Source organism: Ogataea polymorpha (assembly GCF_001664045.1).
Source record: "Ogataea polymorpha strain NCYC 495 leu1.1 chromosome Unknown OGAPOscaffold_4, whole genome shotgun sequence".
In the NCBI taxonomy this organism is placed as follows: Eukaryota; Fungi; Ascomycota; class Pichiomycetes; order Pichiales; family Pichiaceae; genus Ogataea; species Ogataea polymorpha.
In genome coordinates this window covers 936,428-952,536 of record NW_017264701.1, presented here as the reverse complement: position 1 = coordinate 952,536, position 16,109 = coordinate 936,428, and the positions used below count along the sequence as shown (strand labels likewise).

At 50.4% G+C, this 16,109-nt stretch overlaps 9 protein-coding genes across 9 annotated transcripts; 3 read left to right on the top strand and 6 right to left on the bottom strand.

Moving 5' to 3' along the window:
* Nucleotides 1–482: 482 nt before the first annotated feature.
* OGAPODRAFT_76788 (uncharacterized protein) lies at nt 483–2,452 on the top strand (the record flags this gene model as incomplete). Its single annotated transcript, XM_018356228.1, has 1 exon — nt 483–2,452. One exon carries the CDS (start codon nt 483–485, stop codon nt 2,364–2,366), a length of 1,884 nt encoding a protein of 627 aa, XP_018210846.1. The 3' UTR covers nt 2,367–2,452.
* Nucleotides 2,453–2,734: 282 nt separating this feature from the next.
* Nucleotides 2,735–5,243, bottom strand: OGAPODRAFT_76787 (uncharacterized protein; the record flags this gene model as incomplete). Its single annotated transcript, XM_018356227.1, has 1 exon — nt 2,735–5,243. One exon carries the CDS (start codon nt 5,241–5,243, stop codon nt 2,745–2,747), a length of 2,499 nt encoding a protein of 832 aa, XP_018210845.1. The 3' UTR covers nt 2,735–2,744.
* Nucleotides 5,244–5,304: 61 nt separating this feature from the next.
* Nucleotides 5,305–6,773, top strand: OGAPODRAFT_82712 (uncharacterized protein; the record flags this gene model as incomplete). The annotated part of the gene is made up of 1 exon (XM_018356635.1): nt 5,305–6,773. The coding sequence occupies one exon, from the start codon at nt 5,305–5,307 to the stop codon at nt 5,845–5,847; it is 543 nt and encodes a 180-aa protein (XP_018210844.1). The 3' UTR covers nt 5,848–6,773.
* On the bottom strand, nt 5,322–6,840 carry OGAPODRAFT_76786 (uncharacterized protein; the record flags this gene model as incomplete). Its single annotated transcript, XM_018356226.1, has 2 exons — nt 5,322–6,772; nt 6,811–6,840. The coding sequence occupies 2 exons, from the start codon at nt 6,838–6,840 to the stop codon at nt 5,906–5,908; spliced, it is 897 nt and encodes a 298-aa protein (XP_018210843.1). The 3' UTR covers nt 5,322–5,905.
* A 430-nt stretch (nt 6,841–7,270) lies between these two features.
* Nucleotides 7,271–8,512, bottom strand: OGAPODRAFT_16634 (uncharacterized protein). Its single transcript, XM_018354563.1, has one exon. It carries the CDS (start codon nt 8,501–8,503, stop codon nt 7,313–7,315), a length of 1,191 nt encoding a protein of 396 aa, XP_018210842.1. The 5' UTR covers nt 8,504–8,512; the 3' UTR covers nt 7,271–7,312.
* Nucleotides 8,513–8,603: 91 nt separating this feature from the next.
* OGAPODRAFT_82709 (uncharacterized protein) lies at nt 8,604–10,952 on the bottom strand (the record flags this gene model as incomplete). The annotated part of the gene is made up of 2 exons (XM_018356634.1): nt 8,604–10,915; nt 10,948–10,952. 2 exons carry the CDS (start codon nt 10,950–10,952, stop codon nt 8,623–8,625), a joined length of 2,298 nt encoding a protein of 765 aa, XP_018210841.1. The 3' UTR covers nt 8,604–8,622.
* A 271-nt stretch (nt 10,953–11,223) lies between these two features.
* On the top strand, nt 11,224–13,118 carry OGAPODRAFT_94322 (uncharacterized protein; the record flags this gene model as incomplete). The annotated part of the gene is made up of 2 exons (XM_018357515.1): nt 11,224–12,143; nt 12,209–13,118. 2 exons carry the CDS (start codon nt 11,224–11,226, stop codon nt 12,225–12,227), a joined length of 939 nt encoding a protein of 312 aa, XP_018210840.1. The 3' UTR covers nt 12,228–13,118.
* Nucleotides 11,311–13,137, bottom strand: OGAPODRAFT_94321 (uncharacterized protein; the record flags this gene model as incomplete). Its single annotated transcript, XM_018357514.1, has 1 exon — nt 11,311–13,137. The coding sequence occupies one exon, from the start codon at nt 13,135–13,137 to the stop codon at nt 12,253–12,255; it is 885 nt and encodes a 294-aa protein (XP_018210839.1). The 3' UTR covers nt 11,311–12,252.
* OGAPODRAFT_94320 (uncharacterized protein) lies at nt 13,134–13,866 on the bottom strand (the record flags this gene model as incomplete). Its single annotated transcript, XM_018357513.1, has 2 exons — nt 13,134–13,763; nt 13,797–13,866. The coding sequence occupies 2 exons, from the start codon at nt 13,864–13,866 to the stop codon at nt 13,246–13,248; spliced, it is 588 nt and encodes a 195-aa protein (XP_018210838.1). The 3' UTR covers nt 13,134–13,245.
* Between the last annotated feature and the right edge of the window lie 2,243 nt (nt 13,867–16,109).

Below are 16,109 nucleotides of genomic sequence, written 5' to 3'. Positions count from 1 at the left end.
TATCATTCTGTTTGCTGCGAACGGAGACGAGCTCGTGTGCCTTGGAGGCGGCGGCACCAGCAGTGTCTGAGAGGTCTGGCTGAACTGCGGCTGAGGTGAAACGACCTCGCGCGAGCGTCCATTTTCCTGTTCCAGCTGTATAACTGGCATCGCTGGAGTATGGAATTAAACAAAATTAAATCTGCCAATTCAACTCCGTGTTGGTCTGGTTTTTTTTTTTTTGAAGCAAATTGAATATAAAGCTAATAAAAACAAGAGTGACTAGGGCCATATACAGTCATCTGCTTGCCAACAAACTACACTAGACTTACTTACTAATCCGAAGGCACAGCACCACTAAAAGAAATACCTTTCACCTTTATATTTTCGATCGAACACAGATATAAAGATAACACCATGGGTAAGTGCATATTAAGGTTCGCGATCGAAACAATACTAACACTAGGGCAATGGCTCATTGCCTTACTTTAGGACCTAAGAAAATGTCTTTGGGCGAATTCTACGCCGATGAAAGTCTAGGAGGATCCTGGGCCGATGATGACATAGATATCAATTCGATCGCCGTATCACTCCACAAACCAGAGCCGTCCAATTATTTCAATCGCAGCGACCAAGGCTCCTTCGGTCGCGGCAATGGCTATGTTTCTAATTCATCGGGTATGGGTGGAGACCATATGTTCAATGGCCGTGGAGGGAGGAACGATGCGATGCTTCGCAACTTAAAACCTCCGTTTATTGCAAAACTTACCAATCTTCCCGATAGAGCTACTGGTAGGCTTGTATCAGATTTATTTGGATCCAGATTCACTCAATTTGAAAAATGTAAGGTGCTAAAGGACCCGCACCCTCCCGCCCCACGATTTAATATCTCTTCATCTGGCAAAGTGGAACGCAAATGTGCGTATGTGCAGTTGCCCAGTGTACGTGAGTTACAAAAAGTGCTCAAGTGGAACGATGTTTTCATTGACAGACTCAGAATCAATGTGGATGTGGCCGATTTCCAGGACTTTGTGGATGTGCAAAAATACAATAAAGAAATTGGCTACGACGACGAGGAAGAGGAGAAGAAACAGGCGCATACCGAAAATGTTGCAGTCGAGAAACGCAAGATAGCCACGCGTCCAGTGAATGGCCAAGATGTGGCTCCCGTTGGATCACCCTCCCCAGTGTCGTCAGCAGGCCAATCGAAACCCAAGCCTAATCCTTTTGGAAATGCAAAACCTGTTGACACAGCCAGTAAGCTTCTGGCACTTGAAAACCAAGAGAAGACACTTGCTGCAGTCAAGCCTGTCTCACAGCCAAAATCAAATCCATTTGGTGCTGCCAAGCCCGTTGACGTTCTTTCGAAGCAATTAGAAATCGAGAAGAAATTACAGGATCTAGCCATTAATAGCACGACGTTCAAGACTATAGCGGGTGCTGAGAAGGAGCAAGAGAAAGAGAGATCTTTGTCTCCTAAAAAGAAGCATCAGCCAAGATCGCAAGAAAGCGGGACTGCTAAAATAACAACCGGCAAAGGCTCCAGACCGGACAGCAGGGCCCGTGAAAAGAGACAGTCACGGAAGGAAGAGAGAAAAGAACGGGTTTCAAAGGAAATCGCAGTTGCTGAGAGAGAGGACAGGAAAGCACTAGAGTCGCCCTCGACACAGCAGGACCAGGAGTCCAAGAATGACAGAATTGTACCAGCAGATGACCAGAATCATAGCGAAAGTGGATTGCAATCGCCTCCTGAGGCCGAAAAAGCAGACAAACCCGAAAAGGAAGATGCTGTGAAAAGTAGACCAAGGTCCAGAAAAGAGCCCAAGCCAAAGGATACTAAAAGAAAACAAGACGCAGAAAAGTCTGCAGAGACTGTGAATGAGCAGAGAGAATCATCGAAAGACAGCTCAGAGAGCACCTCTTCGGAATCAAAAGAGAAATCCGATGCACCTCGCGAAAGAAGGCCAAAAGATGCTTCCCATAGGAGCCCCCGTAACACGCGGTACGCGCGCGATGGCGAGCCGCCAATCCGTGGTAGAGGAAGAAGCAGAGGCCGTGGAGGCCGTGTCGTGAATTTCCGGCCAAAAGAGGGAATTTCGCCAGCAGAAAATTGGGAAAGAGGAGACAAGCTTAAAGAGCAGAGCACCGACGAGACCGCCGATTCTAAGGAAAAACCAGTGAACCAGACGGCAAATGAAATCAAAAAGCCTGTTGGAGATGACTCTCAACCGGAGAGCGAGAAGCTATCCAGACCATTCCGCAGAGGACGTCTTGGTGGCCGAGGACGCGGACGTTTTGCAACGCACCAGTACACCAGTTTAAAATATGTCAAGCCCGGACTTGCACGCAACGGGGAGCCGTTGAAACATAACGAGAAGGAGACCTAGGGTGCTCTTTGTACGGTATATAAAAAAACGCAAACTGCCGCAATGATCGGTATCGAGTGTTTTACAATGTAAAATCTGCGCATTGCACTCAACAACTAGACATTGTGAAAAATGCCTGTCAACCGCCAGCACGGCGCTCCCATCCGGGGAATAAATTCCCCGGTGATTTCTGATGGCCGCGCCCAGCGCTTTCGCGCCCTGGAATCTCTCTAGAGAATTTTTCTCAGCGGCGGAGTGTATCACCGAATTTCCCACTCGCGAAAAATGCCTTGCGGCCCGTATGAAAGCGAGTACGCGCAGATTGCGACGGTGTGCGTTTCCACTGCGCCAGAGGCACAATGTAGGGATGTTTTTTTTACACTGTGGTTGGAGTAGGCATTATTGTTGCGAGACTAAATGACACACCAGTTTCTCCAGTTGGGGCACAGACTTCATCACTGCACAGTTTGTCAAAGTATCCGAAACTTTTCGGGTGCAATTTTCGAACTTTTCCGTAGCAGCTAGACGCAGTAGAGCCGCCGGCAGCAAGCTGAATATCGTTTTGGTGTAATTTTTCCGCAGGCCGAAAACATACAATCCATGAGTTGCCAGCTGAACGGCGGCCATGGAGACACAGGGGTTCGTCCATATGTCTGTGGAGGTAGTTTTTACCAACGAAACAAGCAGATATTTGTACTTCCCGCCATTATGCTCTGTTGCTACCAAAATGTTAGCAGATGCGTTGACTCCCAACTGCGCGGTCTTGCTGGTGATTATCTCGTTTACTAGAACCCTCTGTTCGGGATAAGCCACTAGGATGGCTATTTCGCTTTCAGGGTACCCCAGAATGACCATGTAGATGAACAACAGCGCGCAGTATTCCGCTTCCTCTATGTTCTGGTAGCCGTTGCCAGCGGGCGACTCGCTGGTATTCACGGTCACAAACTGGCAGGCATCCTTGATTCCAGGATTGCCAATCTCCAAAGGAGATTCTAAGGCTGTTCCAGGCGCAAATTGTGCAAGCTCTTGGCGAATATTGCGCTGAGCTGTAAGATAACCGGAAAATGGTAGGATGGTGAGAAGAGACTGGGTTCTGGAAACCAGTGGGTTTCCAGCGACCGTTAGTGACTTCAGTGAGATCGTGTTTGCTGCCAGTATAGAGCAAAACTCGTAAGCACTAAAAAGCGAGGCGTCAAGAATAAAAAGATGGTCGTACTTCAGCTGTGTGTTTTCACGAATTTCATCAAATGCTAGAAAAGTGATCTTTTGTGCAAAGTAGCGAGCGTTGGGAAATTGATGTATATTATGGGCGACTTCTAGTTGGTGGAAAAGATCCAGAATGGAATTGTAGTGCTCAAGAGGATTCTCAGCCTCTCCAAAGGGATAAACTGTTTCAGGGTCCCGCGAAAAAATGGTCCAGCTGGGTTCCACCACATTTTTGAAAAAGGCATATGCCGACTGAAAATCATAGATGTCCTCCGGGTCGGTATTGAGAGAGGCCACAAACTTCCTCACGTTTGCCAGTGCTTCATCATATTCGACACAATGATCCACAACGACGTCTAGCGCATCGAAGCTCTTTCTGCTTTTTGCTACCACAAGGACTCTTCCATTGGCAGATTTTATCAGATCACTAACCTTTTTTGATTTTCCTGAACACACAGGTCCGGCAATTAATCTAATGCTGGAACCATTTGGTGTTTCGGTCGCCTTGTCTCCATGCCGTGAAAAAAATTGATCCATCCATCTCGGAAACTGGACTTTCAAATTACGAGCCTCGCTGCCAGCCCTAATTGCATATTTGACATTCGCAAGATCCGCTCTATATTGTGCATCCACAACGGCTGTAAACTTGGAAAGTCCATCTTTGCACAGTTCCTCCCGTTCCACCTTGAAAGGAATGGTTTTATCACTGTAGAATACCCCGTGTTGCGTGGCCCAACTCTTAGGTCTCTGCTGTTCTTTGGTGCTCAGTATAACTTCGCACTTTAGGCTGTCGTTCACAAGCCCCCCAATTACTTCTTGCACGGTGATTTTCTCGATCAGAACACAATACTTGCTGCTCCTCCCCTGCCTCACCCTTTCAAGAACTTTATGAACGGCCTGCTGCAGCTGACGTTCTGTCTGAGCTTCGTGCTGTAGCCGAGCGCGCTCCAGAAATTCCACAGCAGAAGAGAAACCTATATCTGCAATGCTTCTCACCGGCTCCAGCTGCGCAATTTCAAGCCAGACCGAAAACTCTTTATTTGAAGACCGTAGCTCTAGTTCATTATACAGTCTTTCCACCGTTTTTTGCGAAACAACGCCGACAAAAGTCTCAAAGCTGCGTCTGAGATCCAACAATTCGCGATACATGTACACCTCGCGACTTAAACACAGACGTTTAAATGCGCGATCGCTAACTTCAGCATCTTTGTAGATGTACGAGAAAAGCAGGTGGAAGTAACCGTCTGACTTGAATTGAGCCAAAAATCCCATTTGTCTCAAATATTGTCTATTTGGTTTGTGGTTAGTGATGCGCACCACGAAATTGACGTCGTCGAGAGCCAGAGTCTGCTTTCGAGTGATTGTTTCCACCGCGCTCGGCAGATATTGAAAGACTGCTCCAACCTGCCCATAATCGTAAATGACACAGAGCAAAGCGCTAAGTCTCTCAAAATTGATGTCGATAGCCTTTTGAACAAGTACGGGGACTTTCTTCTTCAGACTAGTATCGACCAGTTCTCCTTCAGCCAGAACAAGTCTGCATAATAACAGTGTATGATCAACGGAGCTTTTTGGTCCAAACTGATCGACAATCCAAGACAATTCGCCATTTACCAGCAACAATGCAAGCTCGTTTGGCTCGCAAACAGAAAGCTGACGCACCTTTTCGGTGTCTGATTTGGTTCGCTTCATAAGCTTCTAACAGAGTGGTGTCTGGGTTTCTAAATTTTTCAAGTAAAAATTTTTATACATCATGAACAGAGGAAGAGGAGGATTCAGAGGTGGTCGTGGCGGCAGATCCGGGCCGCCAGTGCCTCAGGGCCCACCAGATAAGGTTTTCGAGATGGGCGAATTCGTTCATGCGTGCGAGGGCGATATAGTTTGCAAGAGTATCAACGAGAAAATCCCATATTTCAACGCTCCAATATTCCTTGAGAATAAAACTCAGGTCGGCAAGGTGGACGAGATTCTGGGACCTCTCAACGAGGTGTTTTTCACCGTGAAACCGAGCGAGGGTGTTCAGGCCACCTCTTTTAAAGAAGGAGACAAATTTTACATTGCTGGTGATAAACTGCTACCGCTAGAGAGATTCCTGCCGAAACCTAAGGCTGTTGGTCCAAAACCACCAAAGAAGAAGAGTTCCCGTGGAGGTGCTTTCGCAGGCCGCGGGGGCGCTCGCGGAGGTTCTTTCAGAGGAGGCCGAGGCGGCGCAAGGGGCTCCTCCAGAGGTGGCTTCTCTAGAGGCGGAAGTCGTGGAGGAAGGGGATCGTTCAGAGGCAGGGGAAGAGGATTTTGAGCGAAACTACGTAATCTGAAGCATTGTACGTTATTTGATTGAAGGGTAAAAATTGGTATTAGGTGAAGTCTTCCTCCAGTTGTTCAGGCGCCTCCACAACGCTGGTCTTTATCTTATTGAGTATTCTAATTTTGAAGGCATCCAGTCTGGAGAACTTGTCAAACTCTTTGGCACTATTCGCAATATCGTCAGGACTTCCGTTACGCACTGCCTCCACCAACTTGGAAGCAAACTCATATTCTCTCGTGGTCTCAAACGTAGGGTCCCATTGTGTGAATCTTTGAAGAAGAGCATTCCCGCTCGCGTAGTCGTTGTTGTCTGCAAGTCTGCACAAAATGGCTTTCAGGAAGTACTCTTTCAAAGACCATTTGGCCAAATTGTTGTTCAGAGACTCTTTAGCCACTCTCTCATAAACAACTGCTGCTTTCGCATATTCCTGAACAGTGCTGTCGCAATAAAGATCAGCAGCCTTCAGAGCAAACTTGTTGCCCAATGCCGAGGCCGAGTCTCCTTTATACCATTCGCTGGCGTCCTCATAGCTCTGGATTGCCTTTGGAATATCGTTCAGTTCGTTCTCATAGAGTTCGCCCAGGTCAGCTTTGAAATTGGCACTACGTCTAAATTGCCCCTTGCGCACAAACATTTCGATCGCCTGCTCAAGGCATCTAGCCGCTTCAATAGGAACTTCGGTCTTGTAACATTTGAAGGCTTCGACCAGCGTGTTGGCCGCCTCATCTGGCGACTCCGCCAGCTTCTGGCTCTCAGCAGCCTTCTCAAAGGTCTGTCCTGCTTGGGTATTTCTTTTTTGTAACTTATAAAGGTTTGCAGCTTGGACATACAGGTCGCCAGCCTCTTCATATCTGGATTGCTGGGATGATCCAAAGAAAGAAGCAAGCCCTCCAACCTTCTTGCACTTCTTTTCGGCCTGGGTGTTAGATAAGAATGCCCGGTTTAAGTACTTACCTCTGCAATCAATTGTTCTGGACTAGACATTTAAATGTTAATAACAGAAACAATTTAACAGCTTAACAAATATATATCTGATCGTCTCCGGTCCTTTTATGGATACTCCATACAAAATCGGAGCTGTCATGGCATTTGTCGGGAACGTTAATACTTCGGTAAATTTGCCACGGCCACTACTTACAGTTTGAGGTGTCCGGTTCGATCCTCGCGGTCGGCATTTCACGGCTTCGAGAAGTCGAGCTCGTGGATGCCAGCAATGAACAGTGTTTCCACTGAAGGGTAGAAATACAGCACAGTTCACTGTCCGTGAGGAGGCGAACGGGGTAGCATCTTGCTGGTTTCCGTCAGGATGGGGTAGTCGTTGTGGTGAATTAGTTGATTGTGACCGACAACTTGTTTTTATTTTTCATACCCCTAGCCCTCCCAGGTTGCGTCTACGGTCTGTGACACGGCATTTGTGCCATCTACTTTATTGATGGGTTACAAGAATCCTACTAAATTACACCCTCTCAATGACAATTGCACTGGCTCCTCCACCTCCGTTGCAAATACCAGCAGCACCGTACTTGCCGTTCTCTTGCTGAAGGACAGAGCACAGAGTAGTGACAACTCTGGCACCGGAACATCCAAGCGGATGGCCAATGGCAACAGCACCTCCGTAGACATTAACCTTGGCCGGGTCTAAGTTGAGAAGCATGGTGTTGGCAAGACCAACAACAGAGAAAGCTTCATTGAACTCAAAAAAGTCAATGTCGTCCATCTTCAGGCCAGCGTGCTTGACGGCCTTAGGAACAGCCAGAGCTGGTGCAGTTGTAAAGTCCACCGGAGCATGAGCAGCATCTCCCCATCCAACGATTCGGGCAATAGGCTTGACACCGAGCTCTGCGACCTTCTTGGCACTCATCAGGACAACGGCTGCTGCACCATCGTTGATTGGCGACGCATTCGGAGCAGTAACGGTACCTTCCTGTTTGAAAACAGTTCTCGCAGATCTCAATTTGGCCTCGTTCAACTTTCCAGTCTCTTCGTCAATCTCAACAACGGTGTCAGGCTTGCCTCTAGTGCCCTTGATGGTGATAGGTGCGATCTCTGACTTGAACTTTCCCTCGGCATGAGCCTTCTGGGCCTTCTTGTACGAGGCAATGGCAAATTCGTCTTGCTCCTCTCTGGAGATGTTGTGGTCCGAGGCACACTTTTCTGCGGCCACACCCATAGCTTTCCCATCGTACGCGTCGTTTAGACCGTCGCGTGAAATTCCGTCCACAATGGTGCCATCTCCAAACCTAAGACCACCACGAGCATTAGGGAGGTAGTATGGGGTGTTAGACATCGATTCTGCCCCGCCGGCAACGACAATGTCGCCGCTACCAGTTAGGATGTGTTGGGCACCGAAAATGATAGCCTTCATTCCAGAGGCACAAACTTTATTGATAGTAGTTGCCGGAGTGTCCTCGCCGAGGCCTGCCTTCAAAGCGACCTGTCTGGCAGGTGCCTGGCCCACATTAGCTTGCAGAACGTTACCAAAGAAGATCTCCTCCACATCGGTTGGCTTGATCTGAGGCACTTTTTCAACAGCAGCCTTGACAGCGTGGGCACCCAAGTCGACATAGGACAAGGACGACAGAGCTCCCTGGAAAGATCCAATTGGAGTACGGGCAGCGGCAACTATGTAAACGTATTCTTTGGACATATTAGTTGGTGGGAAACAAAATTGAGTTAGAAAAATGTACCCATCACAAGCTAAACGAAAGAACGAGCACAGCCTAAAAACAAAAAAAAAAAAAATATTAGTTACTATGTATTTCAGATCTAGCCCTGGATCTCGATGTTGGTCACAGAAAAGCGTTCATTCTGCTCTTTTTGATATTTTTCCAACTGATCCAGAGTCCAGACACTGACTCCCTGTTCCTGGTCCTTCTGCTCTATTGGCTGAGCCAGTGTCCGCAGGAACTTTTTGGCACTGGCGATAGCCATATCTGTGGAGAGATTTATATCTGCATCAGAGAGCGCTTGGGCAATCCATTTTGGAAGCTGCGACTTCTTTTTCGCAAATCTTCTGTCCGCCAACACCATTACACCGTAGTCATCTTTTCCTCGAAGAACTCGTCCGAGACATTGCGCGGCGTGCCGCATAGCGTCGAAAGAGAGAAAGTCGTTCTCCCTGATTTGGTAGTGGTCTCTGAGGAACTCCAATCTAGCTTTCAAAATCCTGCTTTCTGTGTACTGGAACGGAATACCGACCATGAGCACCGTGCGGCCATAATGGTGGTCAAAATCAATTCCTTCCGACACTTTTCCACGTGCAACAGAAAGAAGCACTGCGCCTCTCCCATTGGAGCAAGCCTTTCGATATGTTTCGAGTGCCAGTGACGTTTCCTGCGCATCTGGCGTCTCCACAAGAATGAGCTTGTACTTCCAGACCTCGTCCAAAATTCCCATGGTCTGCCATTGCGAGATAATGCTCTCCATATAGAGATATGACGGGAAAAACACCACCATTCCATCCGGGGTGATTTTGGAGAACTCGATCAGCAATGTGCCGTAGTTCCGCACGACACTGGGGTCGTTACGAATTTCAAAGCGCGATGAAATGGCCACCTGATCGGAACCTTTAGTGACGACCATTGGCAAGAACGACCTTCTGTCCAGAGTCATGGTGTACGACTCCTGGACAACAGTCTCGAAATTCAACATTCTTGGATACATATCCAGCGGAGAGATGGTACCAGAGGTGATGATAACAGAGGAGAAGCGCTCGAATACCGGCTTCATCGCGATGGACGCGTCAAGGCACGCAAATCGCAAAATCGGGTTTGGAACAGTAGCATTTTCCGTCTCGTAGGGCTCGAGAATCAGCACAAACCCGGTGTCGTAGGTGGAAACAAGAGTACCAAAGGTGGCGATGTCTTTCAAAGCCATAAATTCCTCGATCTCAACAACTTCAAGCGTCCTCACAAGTAAAGATAGCCGTTCGGAGCAGAATCTCAATGGTTTGCGGTCGATGAAGGTCAACTGCTTCAGGTGCTGCAGAAATGAAACAGGCGTTTCGCTGATAACATGGAGAACCTTCATCCGAGTCTTGAGATATTCGATGAACCGTTTCAGGAAAGATATAAAGTGCTCAGCACGCCGGATACTTCCAGGAACGGCCTCCGTCAACACGTCGTCGGGCAAAACCGGGTTCACCATGAACGCATCCTCGTCGGTGTGGTATATTTCGGATTCCCGCAGCCCTTCGACGAGCTTCTCGTATTCGTCCTGGAGTCGCTTGCTGTCAGTTTTCTTCACCTCCTCGACTTTTTTTGCCAATGCATTGGCACCCTTGCTTGCGCGGCGCAAAACGTCTTCCGTCAGATCCAGCGACAGAGACTCAATGCACACGTTGTCGATATTGTGTGCCTCGTCAAAAATGACAATACTGTCTCGCGTAAGCTCCTTGGACACTCTCTCTGCAATCTTGGGGTCCAATAAATAATGGTACGAATAAATAATGATGTTACAAAATGGCATCATCCGTCTGATGGTGAAGTACGGACATGTTCCCTCCATTTTGCAGTATTTCATGAGCTGCTCGAACGAGTACACGCCCGGTGGGACAAGGTTGGCAGGGTCTTTTTCGTACAGTTTCTCGTGGAATGAGCAAAGTTGGTCTGTGCTTGCCTGGCCTTGCTCTATGCGTGCTTTCAATTGTCCGTTGGTCATTCGCCGACACATCTCATCCACAACCACGCCTTTTCGTTCTCTGGAAGCCACAGGGTGCAGACAGAGGTTTTTACGACTCGTCAATCCCAGTCCTCTGAAATCTTCAACAAAGCCTAGTTCCTTTGATCTATATTTCATCAGTTTGTGCAACTCTATCAACGCCTTTTCGATCTCCGACATGGTACGCGAGCAATACACAATTTTGCGGTGTTCGGGATAGTGCATTTGGTATGCCACAGTCAGCGAGAGCAGAGAAATGGTTTTGCCCGTACCAGAGGGCATCTCTAGTATACAGTTGCCTCCAACGTCGAGGGTGCGTTTAATGTCACACATATAAGCATACTGTTCGGGATAGATCTTGGGATAGGGAAAGAGGACGGGAAGGTCGTCGATAAAGAACCTGGCGTTAGTTGCAGCTGTGTGAGTACTTACTTCATGGAGATATTTTATTTTATTTTATTTAATCAGATTTGAAAATCAGAAAAAATCGAGAAATATCATTGTTAGGTAATCAAGAAATATACCTCTACCCATTCTCCACAAGGCGAGACCAAAATACTTTACTTCTGACTCCGCAATGCTGTTTCATCGTATTGGCTCAGACAAGCTTTAGCAAGGGTGTGACAACAGTGCGGGTGTGGTGCAGAGGCAATCTCTCAGCACCGCTTGCATCACCAGAATTAATTCGCATACAATAATTATTTATTTATGTTTGATCCCAAGGTGCATGTGAGATACTTTCTGCGGTGTCTAGGAATTTTGCCTTCAATCTACGAAGGTGAAGACTCCAACAAGCTCGCGCTGATCTATTTCTGTGTGTGTGGACTGGACCTGCTCGGTGCGCTTGACCAGCTGTCCGGGAAGGCCGCGACGATCGAGTGGGTGTACAAACACTGGGTCGCGATCGACGACTACGGTGGGTTCCGCGGGTCTGACATATACAGGGACACCGGGCCGTACGATGTGCCGAATCTTGCGGCCACTGGGTTTGCATTGCAAATTCTGGTGACGCTGGGCGACGATCTTTCTCAGGTCGATAAAAACAAGGTTCGCCGGTTTGTGGAACGGTGCCAGCGGCCCAACGGCTCGTTCAGCCCGGTGGTGGGGTTTGGCGAGGAGGACCTGCGCTACTGCATGCTTGCGATGACGATCAGCCGGCTGCTAAACGGCTCGGCGGTGGACAGCAGCCGACTTCTACAGTATGTGCGGTCGACGCTCGCCTTTGACGGGGGACTGTCTATGAGCGCAGGCGGCGAGTCACACGCGGGACTGACGTACTGCGGGCTGGCTGCGCTCAAGCTGGCGGGCAAACTGGATGTGTGCGAGTGGCAGCCGACGCTGGATTTCCTGGTGCATCGGCAAATCCACTACGGCGAGTTCAATAAGGGCGAGCTGGAAAACGAGTATGCGGACGAGGACGACAACGGCGCGTTCAACGGCCGTGTGAACAAGTACGGCGACACATGCTATGCGTTCTGGTGTCTCGCGTCGCTGGAACTGCTGGACAAAACCGAGCTGGTGGACGGCGAGGCCGTTAAACGGTTCCTGCTGGAGCAGACGCTGTCGCCAACAATGGGCGGGTTCTGCAAAACGAACGCGCCGGACGAGCTGCCAGACCCGCTGCACTCGTTTCTGGGCATTGCAGCTCTTGGAATCATAGGCACTCCCGGTATTGCTCCGGTAGACGTGACAGTGGTGTTACGGAAGGATAGAGTGGTGGTCTAGAATATATACAGATTAGCGGTCGGGCCCGAACTTGATGATCTCCTCGTAGATGGCCCACGCAATTGCCGCACTGAAGGCCTTCCTGCTGATCCGGAGCGAGATGCCGTCGAACAGATGCGTCCAATGGCTGGCTACCAAAACGCGGCATGTTTGCCAGAACGTCGGGCACGTGTGCGGATTCAGCTGCATGTTGGTCTTGATGGTGTCGAATGGCGATGTGAGCGCGGTGGCCATGCACGCAGCCACGAGAGCAGAGCAGGAGTTGATGGCTGTCGACATCGAGGTGGTGTAGAGGTGTGTGCGAGAGGCGTCTGTGTCGGATACCAACAGCGGGGCCCAGCTCTTGCATTTCTGGTAGAAGAGCACGTACAGCCCAGCATAGGGGCAGTCACGCAGACACGTTGCACCGTAGCCGCGGAAAAAGCCTGCCAGGCCCTCGTTTTGCAGGATCTGTTTCATGGCGTCGGATAGAGAAGCGTATTGGTACAGACTAGACTCGAAGCGTACTTTCAGGATGGTGATCGGCATTGTGAGCAGGCCGACAAGGCCGCGGGTGACTGCGCCGGCGGCCAAGTCGAGCGAGGACGAGAGTTTGGGCAATTTCGACGACGAGGGCAGGGTATCTGTTTGGGGCTGCAATTTGACGAGGCTAGTTCGCACAGCATTAAGGGAGGTGAGATACAGGGCGGAGCCGATGGAGGTTCGCAACGCGCTGGGCAGCGTCCCGCGCCAGAGCTCTAGCGGCGAGCGGATCTGGACAAGGACCTTTTTGAAGGACGTTTTGTCCTGCTGGATCCGCGTCTTTAGCAGGTCCAGCGGCTGCAAACACACGGCCGATGTGAGACCGCCTGTGAACCCGGCAATGAGGTGTGTATAATTGGAGGGGGATTTTTCCATCAGACGATGGAGAATAAATAATTATTTAAATATTTATGTGCGTGCGGGATGGTAAAACGAGTAATCACCAAGTATTTATTTTAACGTCACTACATAGTCCCATTGGGTTCAGAAATCGCCGCCAAAGTCTCCGCCGCCGAAATCGCCTCCGCCTCCGAAATCGCCGTAGCCACCGCCATTTTCGTAGATCACAGTGTCTGGGGTCATCATCTCGCCCAGAAGCAGGCCACCAAGCGCACCTGCTCCCAGGCCCCCGAGCATTCCCATGCCGCCCATCCCGCCAAAACGGTTTCTGGACGGCTGACTATAGTTAGCAGGGTACTGCTGGGGATATGGAGCGGGCTGTGCGTATGGCTGAGCGTAGGGCTGTGCGTATGGCTGAGCGTAGGGCTGTGGTGGATATTGCGGATACGGTTGAGAGGCGCCAACGTTTGCGGTCTGGGGCTTTGCGGTGGACGGCAGGTTGATTCTAGACCCACGGCCTGCACCGCTTGGTCCCTGTGCGGCCGGCTTGTCAACAACTTCTGAGTATGGAGGAGGGGCCTCCTCGTGAGGCTCGCCGAAACTAGTGCCCTTGGGAGCGTCCCATTGCGATTTGCCCGTTGACTCGTCGACATAGAACCATTCTGGTGTTAGTGTGTCTGTGAGCAGTTACTTACCATTGTATTTGTCGTCCCAAACGGCGACCCAGCCTTTGGGAACAACCGGCTTGTTATTTTTGTTGCCCATGGTGAAACGATGGAAGAAGCGAGAATTTATAATTTGGAGATTTTATAGGCGTGGCGCAAGGGCGTGACTAGGGGATCATTTTAGTATTAGTGTTATCGTCTTAGATAATCAATCATATAATATTATAGGTATCTATCATATCAGATAAAATAAACAAGTGCCATGAGCCCGAAGAGAAGCGGACTGGTAGCAGACCGGGCGGCTCCACCTTCGAAGGTGGCCACCTGGCTGGCAGTGGCGGAAGAAGAGCCCGAAGCACTGCTCGAGACCGTTCTGGTATAGAGGGTAGAATGGCTGGCAGAATGAGAAGATTCATTGCCGGAAGCAGCAGACGAAGTCGTCTGCGCAGAAGACGAGCCGGCGCCGGCAGTGCCGGAGCCGGAAGCGACGCCAGATTCGGCGCTGGAGGCGATGTTTGAGCCGGAGCCCGTTGCAGTGTTCGCTCCCTGGCTCCTGCCGCTTTCTGGTGTAGAGGTGTTTGTGGCGGCCAGTGGCTGAGAAGCGGTAGCCGGGGAGGACTCTGCGGACGCGGTTTCAGGAGTCGAGTTGCCGCCGCTGCCGGAGGTGGCCGGGCCAGCTCCCGCCGCGAGAGACGAAGCGCGTGCAGGCTCGGTGGCAGAGCCGGTAGACTGCCCAGAAGTTTGAGAGGCTTCTGTTGCAGCCGTTCCCGACGTTTCAGAGACCATTGGGCCACTTGGGGCGCCTGTGAAGGATTCGGTGGAAGCGTTGGTGGACGAGCTTGCCGGGCTGGTTTCTGCGGAAGTGGCCGTAGCGGTGGAGGTGTCGGTTCTGCCTGCGGAAGATGGCGTGCTAGAAGAGTCCGTGGAGGCTCCTGTAGACGAGGAGACAGGTAGTGCTGCAGATGAACTAGAGACTCCTGTCGACTGTGTGTCTGTGGAGGTGTCCGAATTGGATGCACCAGCGGTGGCTGAAGTAGCCTGCGAGCTGGAGTCTATTCCAGAGGCTTGGGAAGATGTGGCGCCGGAACTGGACGATGGAGCAGAAGTCTGGGAGTTGGAGGAGGAAAGAGGCGATCCAGTTGCTTCTGTCGAAGCAGCTGATCCAGCAGATTTGGTTGTTCCCGTTGATTCAGCTGCAACAGACGAGCTAGAGCTCACGGAAACGGCTGAACTGGTTCCGCTAGTCTCTGGTTCACCACTTATGGTGGAGGAGGATGTAGCCGAGCTTGGTGATGGCGACACTTCGTAGCCAGAAGAGACGGTGACTGAGGTGACGTCGGAAGAGCCAGAGAAGCTCGAACTGAGGCTGGAGACGACAGACGACAGGCCGGTGCTAGAGGCGCTGGTGGCTTCGCTCGTTGAAGAGCCTGAGCTGTCAGTTGGTGAGACTTGGCTGGACGCGTCTGTGTGGCTAGAGACAACAGAAGACTGAGCAGCAACGTTGCTAGAAGCTCCGGAGAAACTAGACGTTGTGAGGCTAGAGTCGCCGTTGGAAGAGCCGCTTTCGCTAGCTCCGGCGCTGGAAGCACTACCAGTAGGAGCAGAGCTGATATCGGGTGTTGAGGATCTAGTCACCGTGACAGTTGAGAAGCCGGTTGTGGCGCTGCTGGATGCACTGGAAGCTGAGGTGTAGTCAGAGAGGGAGCTCTGTGTGGAGCTGGACCCTGTAGTTATTTCTCCGCTAGACGATTCGGCAGAAGCCTGGTTAGAGGATGAGGCTGACGGTAAGGTCGACGTTGCGCTGCCGGATGAGGATATGGTGCTCGAGTCATCACTGGAGGTTGGGTTTGCTGAGCTGGAGCCGTAGCCTGATGTTGGTTGAGCTGAGCTAGAGTCATAACCTGAGGTTGGATAAACAGAGCTAGAGCCATAACCTGAGGTTGGATAAACAGAGCTTGAAGCGACACCTGAAGAGTGGTCAGCAGAACTTGAGCCATAACCTGAGGTAGAGTGAGCAGAGCTAGAGACAGAACTTGAGGCTGGGTTAGCAGAACTTGAACCATAACTTGAGGACTGGCTAGCGGAGCTAGAGACATAACTCGAGGCCGGCTTAACAGAAGACTGGCCAGCGGAGCTTGAGACATAACTCGAGGTTGGATTTGCTGAGCTAGAGCCATAACTCGAGGCTGGGTTGGCAGAACTTGAACCATAATTTGAGGACTGGCCAGCGGAGCTAGACACATAACTCGAAGAGTGGTCAGCAGAGCTTGGTCCATAACTGGAGGCCGGGTTGGCAGAGCTAGAGACATAACTTGAGCTGGGATGAGCTGAGCCAGATTCATA

Bases quoted from the DNA above. Each gene is read 5' to 3' on its own strand.
- OGAPODRAFT_16634 (XM_018354563.1), bottom strand. From the start codon at position 8,503: ATGTCCAAAGAATACGTTTACATAGTTGCCGCTGCCCGTACTCCAATT.